The 17,121-nt window shown below is 49.0% G+C and overlaps 3 protein-coding genes across 3 annotated transcripts; 2 read left to right on the forward strand and 1 right to left on the reverse strand.

Annotated features, from left to right (window-relative positions):
- Positions 1–6,773: 6,773 nt before the first annotated feature.
- Positions 6,774–7,600, reverse strand: LOC107279112 (uncharacterized). Its single transcript, XM_015758241.1, has 3 exons — positions 7,531–7,600; positions 7,083–7,387; positions 6,774–6,824 (listed from the first exon to the last, which is right to left on the reverse strand). The coding sequence occupies exons 1-3, from the start codon at positions 7,598–7,600 to the stop codon at positions 6,774–6,776; spliced, it is 426 nt and encodes a 141-aa protein (XP_015613727.1).
- A 546-nt stretch (positions 7,601–8,146) lies between these two features.
- Positions 8,147–9,552, forward strand: LOC4349246 (aspartic proteinase nepenthesin-1). Its single transcript, XM_015757564.3, has one exon. It carries the CDS (start codon positions 8,215–8,217, stop codon positions 9,397–9,399), a length of 1,185 nt encoding a protein of 394 aa, XP_015613050.1. The 5' UTR covers positions 8,147–8,214; the 3' UTR covers positions 9,400–9,552.
- Positions 9,553–15,873: 6,321 nt separating this feature from the next.
- Positions 15,874–17,121, forward strand: LOC107275730 (aspartic proteinase nepenthesin-1). The gene has a single exon (XM_015758242.3). It carries the CDS (start codon positions 15,874–15,876, stop codon positions 17,119–17,121), a length of 1,248 nt encoding a protein of 415 aa, XP_015613728.1.

Consider the following 17,121-nt stretch of genomic DNA (forward strand, 5'->3'; position numbering starts at 1 on the left):
AGGTGGAGGGGGGGGGGGGGGTGTTCCGAGCTTAAAAGAGACGATGGCCGAGGTAGCAGGGACCTAGCATGGTCACCACCTCGGCCTCTAGAGAGAAGGAGGGCAGTTAAGTTGGCTAGTGTTAGCACTTAACATCAGGGAATATATATCGCCGGAGTGGTTAGGAGATAGGGTGGTAGTGGTGGATCCTGCAGCGTGAGTGCGGGAGACGGTGGAGGAGAGGCGGGGTAGGGGAATCAACACTGAATTTGAGGAAGAGGACTACGGTGGCGCTGCAAATTTGACAAAGATAATGGAGGAGGGTATAAGGTGTGCATATGTGAATTCATAGGGTGGGTGTGCTCACATTTATATAAGCGCTTATGATTGCCTTTACATCGTTAATAAAAAAATAATTTCAAGAAAATTGACGGAATGGCGTGAACCGATGCCACGGCAGGGCGACTTCTTCGGCAACCTCACCAGCAGCGATCACTACATATATGCACAATCTGAGGAAAACTTTAAGGTTGCACAGACAAAAACCTACCAAACACGATGGATCATACATATGCGCTCTTGTTATTTCTTTTCCTTTTTGACATCTATTGTGTATGTACGTACATAGAGAGGGATTAGCTGTTTTTTTAAATGGGGTTACTTGAGTAGATTGAATAGATCTAATCTAACTGGTGAAAATAATGGATTTACTGTGTTAGCCATGTACATTTATGGCTAAATGTTTTGCTTTCCCCTTATATTTTGTTCTTAGACTTTCTCTTATTTATAGAGCACCACATGCATTTTAGAAGAGTTTGTAGGATTGTAGGAACGCTATTACTTATACTCGCAATATACTTGTAGTCAACTATTGTTTTTTGTGGCTTAGTGGCGTCCTCTACTTACCTATCATTTGCTGATGGTTGCTCACTTAGTATCATCCTTTATCTTCGGTGCTTGATAACAATCTTGTTGAATGTTAGTGCACGGATGCCTTGTAAGCAATATGACCTGACAATTTATGGATAGTAGTTTGTATATAAACTTATATACATAGGGGTTAGCAGGGATATACGATTGATATATTATGCTATTTTTGATTGACAAAGTATATTACATATTAAGCATTTTAGTATATAAGAAATAAATTTAAGGTTATATTCTAAAGTGCTTATCGGATTGGCTACTCCCTTGTTTATCGTGACCACATTTACTGAATTTCTAAATGGTGCATATTTTTGCAAAATATTTTATATATAAAAATTTTCTAAAAAACCAAGTAAATCCATTTTCATGTTTTAATATTAATACTTAATACTTTTTAGAAATATATTAATACTTAATTAAACTTTCTCTAATGACCTGTGTCGTTTCACGTGCCCTGGATAAGCTCACCCAATAAGCTAGATCGAACGAAGTCGAGGAGTGAGATAAACGACATCGATATGGTGTCAAGAGAATATATTTGATCTTTAATTTGCTAAAAATATATGAATAGAGAAAACACATAATACAAGAAGATATATCTGTGATAATTTTTATTTAACATTTATGATAAATTTAGTATGTCCTTTTGACGTATCAATATTTTTATAGTATAGAGAATTGGAGTTGTTTTTATTTTTGAAAATGCATGTTCAATTTAACTATTACATAATCTATATTTTAATTAATTTATTTTTTATGGATGTTTTAATGACATGCGTCTAGTTTGAATACAACTAAAAATAACATATATTTTTGCAATTTAAAGTATAGTTAATATGGGCTTGAATTATTAGTTTAGTTTTTCTATCTAATCTAAAGGAGAAAACAGAAAAAAAAAGGATGTGGGATCTATGTATGTACGTACCTTTTTTAATGAATACTTACATATGGGCTAGGAGCCACATCATAGCTTGGTCTTTTTACAGATAAATTTAAGAGTTAATTTCACATTGCACCATATATTTTGACCAAATTTTACAATGGGCAAGGGCCAAACCAACCTTTTCACTTAACACCACATATCTTTGCACTAGTTGGCACTTTGGACTAGGGTTGAGCACATTAATGAAAGTTGTCAGAGAAAAGCTAGTTCAAATCATCATTTTTAGTTCCATAGTATTAAAATAAATATCTTTAGAAAGAAACAGCAAATCACAAAACAACTTTTTTCAGCAAATCACACTAAAATAATGATGTGAACATGTTTAAAAGTGGCACAAAATGATCTATACATAGGGGCAAATGAATAAAAATAAAATAGAAAATAGTTAATTACCACTCACACTGAAAAGAAGGAAGAAAACATAAATGTTTTGCCTTTTATAATTATCCCTGTGTAATCATATGAAATTTTCTCACATTCCCTTGATTTGCTCACCCCTAGTCCAAACTGAAAACTTATGTAAAGATGTATGGTGTTAAGTGAAAACATTGATTTAACCCTAGTCCATTATGAAATCTTGGTCAAAATATGTGGCCCAATGTGAAATTTACTCAAAATTTAATCATGAGATAGATTTAATCGTTAAAAAAATAGTAATATGGGCTTGAATTATTAGTTTAGTTTTTCCATCTAATCTAAAGAAGGAAAAAGAAAAAAAAAAAGGACGTGAGATGTATGTACGTACGTATTTTTTTTAATGAATACTCACATGGGCCAGGAGCCGCATCATAACTTGGTCTTTCTACAGATAAATTTAATCCTAAGATATATCTAATGGTTAAAAAAATAGGAAGCTTTTTCCCTAAGAGATTATGAAAGAAAAGAGGAGATGAGGGGAGGACGTACGCACCAGAGAAGAGTGGGGGTACGTAGTACGTACGCACCAGGGTGTAGAGAGGGTGGATTTTTTTTAATTAGATCTAATGGTTAAAAATATTGGACCCACCAATTTAAAGAAAAATCAATGGTTAGGATTTAGTGTGCCACTTGGCGGTTTAGGAGCGTTTATAGGAGTGCCACATGGCGGCTTTGGAGCGTTTCTAGGATGATTAATGGACTTTTAGTATATAATAGATTAATTAAGTATTAACTTTCTTTTAACAGTTTAACTATTTGAAAACGAGAAACGCCCAGAGGTCTTCCAGCTAGCTCCATAAGGTGGTGAGCTAGACGATCTGGGTTTGAATTCTCACCCCTTCTAATTATTTGATATTAGATCCTTCCCTAATATTCGTATTTTACTATTTGAAAAACATGCATGTAAAAAAAAAGATGAGTTGGGAAACTTAGCTGCCAAACAGAGAATTGAATTGGAGAGATATTTTTGTCGAGATGGAAGAGAGAACTTGAGGAGAGAGATGTGTGGGTGACTAAGAGCAAGAATAATAACGAGCTATAAGCTAACAATAAATTTATACGAAACTATCGACGTTTGATGTCGCGATTCCGGTATTTGCATAGTATGGGGATCGTTGGTACTAGGATATATGCGAGACTGAGGTAAAAGAGATGGATACATGGATTTTTATACAGGTTCGGGCCCCTGAATCGTCAGGTAATAACCCTACATTCTGTTGGCCGAAGCCGGTCGTTGCTCTTATTCATCATAATCACACCAGTACAATATTTGGGGTAGCCTATCTAACTGTTGTCGACATGGCGGTCTGAAGTTCTGACTCGTAGTCGATAACATGGTAGTCTTCCTCCTCGAATCTGTGCCTGGCAAGATCAGAGACAGCGCTATGTCTCTCCTAACAGTCTCCGGAGACACCGTAGGGGACTGGCCATGCCTATCTCTAAAGTCGATATCCGGCGTCTTGTCTTGGCGCATGTTGGCTTGTATATTGTGGCTTCTGTTGTTCCGTGTCCCCTCTCCTCCTAGGTGGCCTTGTATTTATACCCATAGGTGTCCCCTTGTCCAAGTAGAACTAGGGAAACCAATATGGATACAATCCAAATAGTCCTTGTCGTTTCCATGTAAAACTCTATTCATCATTCCTTATGCAGAACTCCTCCTATATCTGAAGGTTGTTTCCGTATAGGACATGATATGTGGTGGGTCCTGCCGAGATTTAGTCAACTACTATTAGGTATGTGGTATCCATAACCCTGACATAAACAGTGAAACAACAAAAAAATAAAAGATGTTGGCTCTCATGTAAAATCTAACTAACACGTGCTTCAAGACAAATACTTTAAATACATAGGTGAGAGAGATAGTGAGAAGCAGTGAAACAACAAAAAAATAAAAGATGTTGGCTCTCATGCAAAATTTAGCTAACACGTGCTTCAAGACAAAAACTTTAAATACATAGGTGAGAGAGATAGTGAGAAGAAAATATGGAAACAATATTATAGTTAATTTATTATATATATGTTGGCTTTAAGATAGGCTAATAGCGGTTAGTGAACTCTACTACTCCAACGCACTCAACGCAGCAATGTGGGCCCAACGAATAGGAACAAAGGGAGAAAGCATAGGAGAGAGATTAACATGAGTAAAATAAAATTTTTGATCGTACTATTGCAGCTAGCTATTGTAGTAGTACCTAAGAGACGGTAAATTATCTCTATATGATGCGGATGAAAATTATAGCCTGTTGCTTACTCTATTATTAATCTTGCTCTAACCATCATTAGATCGAATAACAAAGACTCAGAACGCACAAGAGTATTGTTCATCATATTACCGTATGTACGTGTTGAATAGGGATAGCAGCGCCGGGGGTCTCCAATCTGGCAGTGGGTCCCACGTGCCAATATCTACCTTCTTCTTCCCTTCTCTTTCTCCACAGTCCACATCTATCACCTTCCCCATCCCCACCCACCCGGTGGCCCTCTTCCCAACCAGTGGATGAGGAGGCGGCGGCTTGAGGCTAGGGGGCGAGTGGATGGGGAGCTGGCGGCGCCACCGCCGTTTCACGCGATGATGGCCGACGCTAGACGACTACGAGCACATGAGGTGATGACGGGATCAACTCCTCGCCGGCCTCCCTCACCGTCGCGTCCTCCCTCCCTTGCTGTCGATGGTGCACACCGGCTCCGTCGCCCTCGTTGTCGAGTTGCGCTGATGGCCGACGCTGAAGAAGGAAGGCAACAACGGCCGGCAGAGGTGGCGGCGACTGGCAGGGGAGGCAACAGCCTACCGGCAAACAGCAGGGAGCCACCGAGCCGGCGGACAGCAATGAACGACGACGGGTACGAGAGAGAGAAGCGTGAAGAAAAGCAGAGGTAGGGGCAAAAGCACATGGGTCCATTGTTTTGGGAGGAGGAATGCATGTGGGGCCCACCGTTAGCTAGTGACTTTGGCTTGCCAAGTTTAGGCCAGGGGAGAAAGTGTTTTGGACAGTCAGATGGCGCCATCTGGTTAAAAAGACTGTTGGCGATGCTCTAACTCATAACTTCGGGTCCTCGTGGGTCAACTCTTATCCCCGCATGCGCCCCTGCATTTACTGTCTGCAAATTGCCACCCCTTGCCGCGTATGACGACGGCCGGATCGTGCATGCTTACGCATGTGCTACCTGCCGGGAAATGCCTCGCATATACTCCTACGTACCGCGCCGAGTCGTCGCCGACCGATACGCGTTGTTTACTGCATGGGTATATCATGATAGCCTGCGTCTTTTTTTTTGCATCGATCAATCGATCATGTGAAACCGTACGTCATGAACTTCCTCACCCTTTCGTTGGTTAAACTTCCTGCGTAATGTCAACAACTGAACTTTTTTTTTGTTTTTTTTAGTTGAGGCCGGGGATCAACAAAGTGAACTTGACTGACAAATAGTCATGCTTGATCTGATCTGCCAGCTTGATCAACGAGTTGAATTGAGTTAACATCGATACAGGGCGATTTTTAGTTATATATACATACTCCCTCAGTAAAAAAAAATAATTATAGAGATGAATATACAGGTATATCTAGATTATATTCATCCTTAAAATTAACATTTTTTCTTGCTGAGGGAGTATATTTTGGCGATGCCATATGCTATAGTACTCCCTTTGTCCAAATTATAAGGCACTATCTTTTTAAAAGAAAATCAAACTTGGTAACTCTTGATTAATAATCATACTAACCAGTATTATGCATGTTAATTATATCACTATATTCATATTTTAAAAGAATTTTAATGTGATGCTAATTTCATATTTGTTGGGAGCATAACATGGAATAAATTAATGATCAAAATGAGTTATTAAAGTCTGTTTAAAAAAATATAGACCCTATAATTTAGGACGGAGGAAGTATAGAAATCTGGTAACATGGCATTGCAAGAAACCGCTACTGCGCCTGTCACACGTTGTTGACACAATTATTTGAATAGACAAAATGGTGGTTATGAGTTTTTGTTTCTTAAAATCATGAATTGTATGCCTAGGTTTATTTTTTCGCGAACACGCAAAAGGATTGCACGTCAATATATTAGAAGAAAAAAATTATAGTTACATGACGCAATCAGTCAGACCGGCTTATGTAAAGGGAAGGGGGAAAAAAGCAAAATAAGAAGCAGGAGCTTAAAAAACTACGGCGGCTAAATACAAACTCCAAGCAGCGGGAAGGGGCCGAGCCACGTTACACTCCCAACAAGTCCCTAAAAACGGCAACGCCAGCTAAAGACTATAGATGGCCCTCCTGAGTGGATGGACTCCAGAACCACTGAGACCGAAGAGAACACAAAGTCGAAAAACCTAGAGTTCAGTTCCTTCCACAGCTGCCAAGAGACCAGGAGCACCAGGAAGTCGAAGCTAGCGCGGAGATGCTCAGGTTAGCAGGCCCTGAAGGACGGCCACCAGTCCTAGAACCAGCTGCCACGGGGGAGAGAGGGCATCCCAGCCAGGAGGCGATAGCACACAGAGCCAGACCTACTGAGCAAACACATAGTCGAGGAGGATGTGGTTCGCCGTCTCAAGATCCTGAGTGCAAAAAGGGCAGGCCGAGTGACTATCGATGCCATGCTTCTGGAGGAGATCAGTCGTCCAACAACGCTGTTGGAATGCAAACCAAAGGAAGAACCTGCATTTAGCAGGACCCTTTACGTGCCAGAGAAGATCAGCTCAGGCAAATGAATGCTGGCCATGGAAGAAAGCCTGGTATGCCGAACGCGCAGAGTAGCGCTGGTCATACGTCCAACGCCAAATGAGACGATTCTCGACACCCGGTGAGAGCTGTACGTGAAGCACCGCATCCCAAATAAGGAGAAACTGGGAGATGACTGGGATAGTGAGGGCACCGCGGATGTCAGAGACATAGGAGTTGTTCGCCAGACCAGAAGCAACCGTGCGTGAACCTGGAAGACGCTGGGGAACAACGAAGAGGAGATCTGGAGCCAAGGACGCCACCGAGCGGCCATCGATCCATTGGTCGGACCAGAAGAGCATAGACTCACCATTTCCCGGCACGAAGAAAGTGGATGCCGCGAACATGTCGGAGACGGTCTGCTTGACTGGGGACTTCAGGCCATCCCAGCAGGGGTGCCCTGAGCGCTGAAGCCAGAGCCAGCGAACACGCAGGGCAAATCCTGCCAACCTGAGGTCAGGGATCCCCAACCCACCGCAAGTTTTGGGACGACAGACGTTCGTCTAGGACACCCGACACTGCCCCCATGAGCCGAGTCCATACCCGTCCACAAGAAAGCACGACGTTTCTTGTCAATGGCCTTAATAACCCAGACTGGAAGGCCGATCACCATAGATACATGGATCGGAATGGAGGAGAGAACCGACTGGACCAGCATAGAACGGCCAGCTAGAGTGGTAAGTCGTCCCTTCCAAGGCGGAAGTCGATGGGAGACTTTATCCACAAGCGTTTGCAAGGCTGGCTTCGGCAACTTGCAAACGGACAACGGAATGCCGAGGTAGGTGCAAGGGAAATTAGAAACCGAGCAGGGGAAGTAGAACTGAACCAGCTCTAGGTTCTCAGCCGAGCAACGGATCAGAGTAATCGAGCATTTGGCTCTTGACTAGGTTTATTAATTTTTACTAGAGAATTAAAGGTTCAAAATGTAATGTTATCCTCACCGTTGTAGGTAACTGTATCGATCGGTGACGTTTGTGTTTGAATGGAACTCCTAGCTCCAGTGGCTCATCCATTTCACAGTTATTTCGTGCTCACTTATTAACGATTATTCGAAGTTAACATCAATTTATTCAGTCCTATGTTCTCGTGGTTCGTCCATGCAAACCAATCATCTGCAGCTACTGTCCCTATATAAACCTAGCTAGTACTCATCAACTTCGATCACAATCAAGCATCAATTCCTCATTAGCATCGCTGGTTGATACTAAACTAACAGTAGCCATAATCATGGGAAGGCCAGTGGCAACGCTGCTGGTGCTGTGCTTCATCTCTGTCACGGCGCGCGCCGCCGCGTTCCGCGTGCACGGCCGCCTCCTCGCCGACGCCGCGACGGAGGGAGGCGCCGTCGTGCCCATCCACTGGACCCAGGCAATGAACTACGTCGCGAACTTCACCATCGGCACGCCGCCGCAGCCGGCGTCGGCGGTCATCGACCTCGCCGGGGAGCTCGTCTGGACGCAGTGCAAGCAGTGCAGCCGCTGCTTCGAGCAGGACACGCCCCTGTTCGACCCGACCGCGTCGAACACCTACCGGGCGGAGCCGTGCGGCACCCCGCTCTGCGAGTCCATCCCGAGCGACAGCCGCAACTGCTCCGGCAACGTGTGCGCGTACCAGGCGTCCACCAATGCCGGGGACACCGGCGGCAAGGTCGGCACCGACACCTTCGCCGTCGGGACGGCCAAGGCGAGCCTCGCGTTCGGGTGCGTCGTGGCGAGCGACATCGACACCATGGGCGGGCCTTCCGGGATCGTCGGGCTAGGGAGGACGCCGTGGTCGCTCGTCACCCAGACGGGCGTCGCCGCGTTCTCCTACTGCCTGGCGCCGCACGACGCCGGGAGGAACAGCGCGCTGTTCCTCGGCTCCTCCGCGAAGCTCGCCGGCGGCGGCAAGGCCGCCTCGACGCCGTTCGTCAACATCTCCGGCAACGGCAATGACCTGAGCAACTACTACAAGGTCCAACTCGAAGGGCTGAAAGCCGGCGACGCGATGATCCCGCTGCCGCCGAGCGGCAGCACCGTCCTGCTCGACACCTTCTCGCCGATCAGCTTCCTCGTCGACGGCGCCTACCAGGCCGTCAAGAAGGCGGTGACGGCCGCCGTCGGCGCACCGCCGATGGCGACGCCGGTGGAGCCGTTCGACCTCTGCTTCCCGAAATCGGGGGCGAGCGGCGCGGCGCCGGACCTCGTGTTCACGTTCCGGGGCGGCGCCGCCATGACGGTGCCGGCGACGAACTACCTGCTCGACTACAAGAACGGCACGGTGTGCCTCGCCATGCTGAGCTCGGCGCGGCTGAACTCGACGACGGAGCTGAGCTTGCTGGGAAGCTTGCAGCAGGAGAACATCCATTTCCTCTTCGACCTCGACAAGGAGACGCTCTCCTTCGAGCCTGCAGACTGCACTAAACTCTCCTAGCTAATCAATGGCTGCTGTGCTGCTACTTAATTACTTTCAGGAAGCAGGAGAGTGCAGGCTATATGTATGTGTACTTCTGAATAACGCAGCCATATATGCGGCATGAGCTGCACGCTGCTCATGTTGGTGAAAATAATACCCCCATTCTTATTATTCTGTGGCGATATATTCTGGACTACTTCGATTTCAATCTCTGTTCCATGTTTAATACTTTAATGGTTCATCAACCACTGTAGGAATTAGGATGCTCTCCTACAGTTTTTCTTTCAAAAAAAAATGTGGTTCATCAACCAAGTTTCGTCTTACAGCTTCAGAAACAAACTGCATGCCTCTTCAGTTATCTTAGCAAAACACAGAGAAATTAAATCAGACCGGTAGCTTCGAGTCGATCAATTGTTGGGAGGCATTGCTAAGAAATCTAATTAGTCAATAGTCATGGATTACGAGTTACGACGACTGAACTAATATACCAAATTAATCACCAAATATGACAAGTGGAACTCTGAAACAGCAACATTTATGCTTAATCCACCTTGCATTTCTGGATCACGTGCTGGAGACGACTTTTTCCACCAGAAGCCGCTTCACACGTACCACCACACTCGCACTAACAAATCAAATATTCGCTCCATTAAAAAATAAACAAATGTCGCATAAAATGTGAGAAATTCTGATAATACGAATCTGGATAGATTCTTAATTACTATAAATTTAAACAGACCAAATTTATAATAATGCTATTATGTATCACATCTTGTACTACGTTTATTTATTTTAAAATGAATGGGGTAGTAGATGAAGTAGACTAGACCAAGCATGAAGCCAGCAAATCAGGGTAAATGTGGTAAGGAAAATAGATCCTCTAACTTGCTATTCTCTAACTTTAAATGACTAATATATCCACAGCTCATGTGTGTCCAGGCTGCCCTTATCCTTTCTTTTTGGGCGCGTAACCGCCGAAAACCACATAAAATTCACCTCGAAAAATAGGACATTTTTCATTTAACTTGTTTCAATAATATTTATAATAAGCTTTTGTCAAATCTAAAACCTTTTGAACGGAACATTCTCATTTTATCTTTACGATACTTTTTTTACAATTGCACAGTACAACGCAGACACTCACAACGCACGCAAACCCTACCCTTATGAGCATCTTCGAAGACTAGGCCGGCAAATCCATCCTAGAGATTGATGAAGTCACCACAAGCGCCTCGCTGTCAACAGCAATCCATCCTTGAGATTGACGAAGTCACCACATGTCACGCCCCGAACTAGTACCGACCGGAACTAGCCCGTGACGCTCCAAATTAACCTGTTAATCGATACCAGTCCCAGGAAACAGTGCTGGTACCACAGGAAGACGGATTATCACAGCAACAGAGGTCTCTTTATTATAGAGTAGAGGTACAGTCATGTTGGGCTGCGGACAGATCCCGAGCTCACAACTGCATTACAAAAGGGAAACGGAAGCCAGGACTTGGACCAAACAACACAGGCGCGACTTGGGAACTAGGCCGAAACCCTAAAACTCATCGTAGCCGGCTTGCTCCTGGAAGAACTCCTCATCAGCAGGATCCGCTTCATCTTCTTCAGCAACTGGGGGGGGGATTATTTATATAGAGCAAGGGTGAGTACGGGAGTACTCAGCAAGCCATGGGAAATAAGTGTTTAATGCAGGCTTCAAGGAAAGGCTGTTGTTTTTACAATTGATTTTATTCGAACTCTTTTCTAAAAACAACTAAGTGAGTGCTTCTCAAACGACACGGATGAGACAGTGCGTCTCGTCCGGTCGGAGTATGTGCAATGTATCAGTCTTTAGAATTGTTCAAGATTGGCACCCGGCCAACAACTTTCAAACGGCCACCCGGGCCAACAACTTTCAAACGGCCACCCGGGCCTAGCTGATCCCATCAGCTGCAGATTTTTCAAACATCGAACCCCTTTCCATAACAGCAATCTCACAAGGCAGTAGTCAAACAAAACTACGCTAGGAATCACCTCACATCCGCCCATGACCGTGGGCACGGCTGTTCGAACAGTTTGTTAACCTCTACAGAGGGGGTACACTTTACCCACACGACATTACTAACCCGGATCACCCAGCCCGTGGGGATCAGCCACGTCGGGAGACCTCCAAGCTTTCATGACAAGGCATTTCGAAAGCCGACACAGGTTTACCATATGCCGACGAGAGGGGTCCCAGACCAACAACAGGTTAGGTCCCAGACCATACTGTGCCAGGAAGCCCAGGGGTCCTCCCCGACACCACCCCGGCGAATCCACATGTCTCTCGGCATCAAGGCTCCCCTGATAAGCTAGTTACTCAGCCAGGGGTGTCCCATTCCACCCATGTGGTCGTACTTGTCTTATGTTTGGATGAAATTCCAAGGAAACGGTCCTTAAGTGCGAGAGCGGAAAACCGTACACCCGGTACGTCCCCCGGTCCGCGGTTTTGGAAATTCATTTAGTTCGCAAGCACCGACCCAGGTGTCGGGTTTTCCAAGTCTTTTGTAAAACCCGAGTTTTACCCAAGAAGTTTTTTCAGATTTTAAGTTTGAAGGCGTCCGTCGATACTCGCACAGGGTGCACGAATATCGAGACGCAACTAGATGGTTACAAGGGGACACGATATAACAATTATCAAAGGAAGGATCAAATGCAACAAATTAGGTAGGTCCGCCAATCTGCCTTGCAGACGGGACAGCAGATTAAGTGCGATCCTATCAATGCATAATATTTTTCAAGCAACATAATTAAATTTCAAATATAGGCTCAAGATGTTCAAAGGTGGCTTGCCTTGCTCGAGATCTGGAGCTTGATCCTCGAAATCCTCGCACTGCGGGTCTTCGGGCTCCGAAACTACACGCGAAACGGGACAACTCAACAAACGGCGAAAAAAAATAAAGCCCTATTAATGACCTCTATGTATGCCATTAGATAGATCTCGAGATTTGAGGAATTTTGGAAGTTGAACGGAGTCAAACGGATTTACGGTTGGGAAGATATTGAATTTCTAAGATTATTGGATTTTTGGTCTAAAAGAAAAGGATTTAATTAAATCCTTTTTGAAAAAGAAAACAAAAGAAAGGAAAGAGGGAGGGAATATAGACTTTTCTCGGGCGGCTAGGGCGCGGCCCAAGAGAATTTGGGGCGGTCCGGCCGAGCTAAATGGGCCGGCCGGCCCAAGGCGGCCCAAGACGCGCGCGCGCGGGAGGGAGGAGAGAGAGAGCCGGTGGACCGGGCTTACCACGCGCGGTCCCGGGTGGGACCCGCTTGTCGGTGACACGGCTCACCGTGTGGAGCGAGCACGCGGCGTACGCGCGCGGGCGGGGGAGGGACGCGGTGCACGCGCGCGGTTCGCGGAGGAACGGTTGCGGTGGGCCCACGCGCAGCCTCACGGCTCGTGGTGGAACGCGCGCACGGGAGGGGCTGACCGGGGTCGGCCCGACCCGATCTCGGCCGAGCTGGCGCCGACGTGGCGTCTACGTGGCGCCTACGTGGCTGCCACGCGGGCCGGCGGGAGGAAGACGAAGGCGCCGGCCGCGAATGGACGGCGGGCGGCGGCGGTTTCTCCGGGGCGCCTTGCGACGATGAGGGGCGACGGGGCGTACACCGGGATGACGAGGAAGAAAGAGACGGAGCGAGCCAACGGCTTGGATTCGCCGGAGGGAGTCCGTCGGCGGCGGATTTCGGCGGCGGCAACCGGCGGAGAGCAAAAGGGGGAAACGGCGACGAGGTCACGAGGGGCCAATTCCCGGCGGTGAGAACATCTACGCGGCTACGGGAATCCGTTGCTAGCGTCGGATTGGGCGGAGCTACGCCGAGCGAGGCCGGCGACGAGCGGGTGCTACGGAGCACGGGCGGCGACGGCGGCGAGCACACTGCGAGCGGCGGCAACGGTCGGGGCGGCGCCGGCTAGCTACGGGGAGGCTACTCGAGCTACTACCGAAAACTAAGGGGGGGAGATGGAGCGAGGAGGGAGAACGGAGGGAGGCACTACCGAGATGAGGAGGGGCGCTGTGACGAGAGGCCGACGGCGCGGGAGTAATCTCTCCGGCCTCGGGTCGGGGAAGAGGAGGAAGACGAGCGCCCGGAGTCCCCTTCCGCGTCCACGAACGCACCGGATTTCCCGACGCTTGGCGATGAACGGCGGAGGCGAGACAGAGCTCGGAAGGCGGCGACAATGGCGATGGGAGGGAGAAGAGAGGGAGGGCGCCCGGGGCTTTAAGGGCGGCAATGTCGGTTTGGAACCGACTTGGGCGGTCAAGGCGCGAGCTGGCGCTCGGCGCTCGCGTCCAATCGGCGACAGGGCGGAGGGAGGATGACGCCGGCGGGAGGAAGAAGGGGAAAAGGAGGGAGAGAAAGGGGGCTCGTCCCTTTCTTCTTTGGGAAAAAGGAGGGGAGCGGGGGCGTCGCGGCAGAGGGAGGAGGGCTCTGCCTCCGTCCCTTGGCGGCTTGCGCGCGGAGTAGCGGGGCCGAGGCGATGACGACGGCGATGACGGCGGGGCGGTTTGGAGCGGCGCGACGACACGGGCGACAGGCGCGGGCTGGCGCGGCAGAGGGTGACGGCGGCGGCGACCAGACGGTCGGCCACTCGGCACGCGCGCGCGGCTTGCAACGGGGGGCGCGGCGGATGGAGTGGCGCGGCTCGGGCACGCGCGCTAGCTGCGGGGCCAAGCGGCTGCAGGCGCGGCAGGGCAGCGGGGCCGGGCGGCGCAGACGCGACGCGGGCGAGGACCACGCGGGCGCGCGCGCGAACGACGCGCGGGGAGCGGCAGCGAGGGAGCGGAAAGGAGGGGCTCGGCTCGGCGCGGGCGGCTCGCGCGCTCACGCGCGGGCAGAGCGAAGGGGGAGGGAGGCGCTCGGCGCGGCGGCTCACGCACGCGCGGACAGAGCGGAGGGAGCGGAGGAGGGGCGCTCGGCGCGGCTCGCGCGCTCACGCACGCAGCGCGGGCGGAGCGGGGCGGAGGGAGAGGAGGGAGAGAGAGCGAGAGAGAAAGGGAGAGAGCGCCGGGAGGGAGGGGGAGATGGGCCGAGAGAAATCCGGCCCATCGACCCCAGGGGAGGCAAAATAGACTTTTGCGGAGGAATTGATTTAGGAAGGATTTGGATTCGGAATTGAACTCGACGATAGATCGGGGATTGAGATCTTGATATGGCACGGACACTAGACGACAATCAAAGAAACAAATTTCGCAGTTAGGGTTTTTAAGAGATAATTTTCCCGCTAGGCGCCACGACGGAACGGGCGCTACACCACAGGCGTCTCACTGTTGACGGGTACGTCTCCTACTACTGAAAGCACAAAGCTGTTAAACCCTAGAAAATTCGCTCTCAAGGGGAGTCGAACCCAGGACCTAAGGTGCTATTGAGACTCTTGTAACCACTAGGCTACAGACCCTTTCGCCATTTTGTCTTTGCAATACTAATCCAATATGTCTAATACAATGGCATGATAAGAAGCCGTTGATATATCTATCACCCGCCGCAATACGGTAAATATTAAAAGCTATAGCCTAGCCATGGTCAAAGGTACGGTTGGCGACATGGCTGAAAGGTTTATTTAAGAAAAAAAATTCTAAAGCTATATACAGTTTTTACTATAGAACGGTTTAAACCGAAGAAAACATTATCCATTCGGATGTAACAACATCAGTGATGTCTGAATGATACTTATATGTATAATTAAACCTTTATAGTCTGAATGACACCGGTATTTTTTAGAGAAGAATGACACCAATATGGTGCAGTTGTTGTCAATGGCTTTTGAGATAGAATGTCCTAGCTACAGGGTCGAGGCGTGACCTATACGAACAGGTGGTCAGAAATGTTAAAGAAAACTTCTGCTACGTAGCCAACCAAAAGTTGCCATGTTGCGCGTTCAACACATATTCTATAGAGATCCATGTGACGACTACGTACATGATAGGGTTTACCATCCGATGTAATCCGGACTTCCCTAACCAGGTCGAAAACACAAATTGCTAGTTTTTTTTTGTTAATTAAAAAATCAAACTGAATTTTAAATTTTCAGAAGCTAGATTTATCCATGTTTTTTGTTTTTATCGATTTATCAATGGTTACTGTAAAATCCAAAGACACCGCTCATGAACGGTTTTTATTCTCACTATCAGAATTGTGAACCCAACCTTGCTCCATGAAGGCTCAAGTGGTTCATTCAATTTCACTGTCATTTCGTGCCCACTAATCCTCGACGAGTCTCTCTCGCGTACCAATTAAACGATGAGGCGTTGACATCCGTTGCTTTGTTTTTATTTTCAGTTATTCAGTTACTACGTACAACATTACAGTGTTAATAATTAACCCATCTTAATTACTCCTGGTTTAGTGCATGCAGCCAATCATGTGCAGCTACGCTTCCTATATAAACCCTACCTCTCGACTTCGATACCATGCATATTACCATACTCATTAGCTCGAGACAGTAATTAATCATCATCATAATATATAATGGGAAGGCTAGTTGTAACAGTACTGTTCGTGTTGTGCTCGATCTCTCTGACGACGACGTGCGCCGCGGCGCTTCGCGGGCACGATCTCCGGCGAGCCATGCGCGGCCGCCTCCTCGCCGACGGCGGCGGCGCGGTCGTGCCGCTCCACTGGTCCCGCGAGCTCTACAACGTGGCGAGCTTCACCATCGGCACGCCGCCGCAGCCCGCGTCGGCGTTCATCGACGTCGGCGGGCTGCTCGTCTGGACGCAGTGCTCGCAGTGCAGCAGCAGCAGCTGCTTCAACCAGGAGCTCCCGCCGTTCGACCCGACCAAGTCGTCCACCTACCGGCCGGAGCCGTGCGGCACCGCCCTCTGCGAGTTCTTCCCGGCGAGCATCCGCAACTGCTCCGGCGACGTGTGCGCCTACGAGGCGAGCACCCAGCTGTTCGAGCACACCTCCGGGAAGATCGGCACCGACGCCGTCGCCATCGGCACGGCCACGGCGGCGAGCGTCGCCTTCGGGTGCGTCATGGCGAGCGACATCAAGCTCATGGACGGCGGCCCTTCCGGATTCGTCGGGCTAGCGAGGACGCCGCTGTCTCTCGTCGCGCAGATGAACGTCACCGCGTTCTCGCACTGCCTGGCGCCGCACGACGGCGGCGGCGGGAAGAACAGCCGGCTGTTCCTCGGCGCCGCCGCGAAGCTTGCCGGCGGCGGCAAGAGCGCCGCCATGACGACGCCGTTCGTCAAGAGCTCTCCCGACGACATCAAGAGCCTCTATTACCTGATCAATTTGGAAGGGATAAAAGCCGGCGACGAGGCGATCATCACGGTGCCCCAGAGCGGCCGCACCGTCCTACTTCAGACCTTCTCGCCGGTCAGCTTCCTGGTCGACGGCGTGTACCAGGACCTCAAGAAGGCGGTGACGGCCGCCGTCGGCGGGCCGACGGCGACGCCGCCGGAGCAATTCCAATCTATATTCGACCTTTGCTTCAAGAGAGGAGGGGTCAGCGGAGCCCCGGACGTCGTGCTCACGTTCCAGGGCGCCGCCGCGTTGACGGTGCCGCCGACGAACTATCTGCTCGACGTCGGGGACGACACGGTGTGCGTGGCGATCGCGAGCTCGGCGAGGCTGAACTCGACGGAGGTGGCAGGGATGAGCATCCTGGGAGGCTTGCAGCAGCAGAACGTCCACTTCCTCTACGACCTGGAGAAGGAGACGCTCTCCTTCGAAGCTGCAGACTGCAGCTCACTGTCTCCTAATTAA

The sequence above is a fragment of the Oryza sativa genome, chromosome 10 (genome assembly GCF_034140825.1).
Source record: "Oryza sativa Japonica Group chromosome 10, ASM3414082v1".
In the NCBI taxonomy this organism is placed as follows: domain Eukaryota; kingdom Viridiplantae; phylum Streptophyta; class Magnoliopsida; order Poales; family Poaceae; genus Oryza; species Oryza sativa.

Bases quoted from the DNA above. Each gene is read 5' to 3' on its own strand.
- LOC107279112 (XM_015758241.1), bottom strand. From the start codon at position 7,600: ATGGTGATCGGCCTTCCAGTCTGGGTTATTAAGGCCATTGACAAGAAA. The intron at 7,388-7,530 runs GTATGGACTCGG...TTCAGCGCTCAG, and splicing joins TCGTGCTTTCTTGTGGACGG to GGCACCCCTGCTGGGATGGC. The intron at 6,825-7,082 runs GTACAGCTCTCA...TTTTGCACTCAG, and splicing joins TTTGGGATGCGGTGCTTCAC to GATCTTGAGACGGCGAACCA.
- LOC4349246 (XM_015757564.3), top strand. From the start codon at position 8,215: ATGGGAAGGCCAGTGGCAACGCTGCTGGTGCTGTGCTTCATCTCTGTC.
- LOC107275730 (XM_015758242.3), top strand. From the start codon at position 15,874: ATGGGAAGGCTAGTTGTAACAGTACTGTTCGTGTTGTGCTCGATCTCT.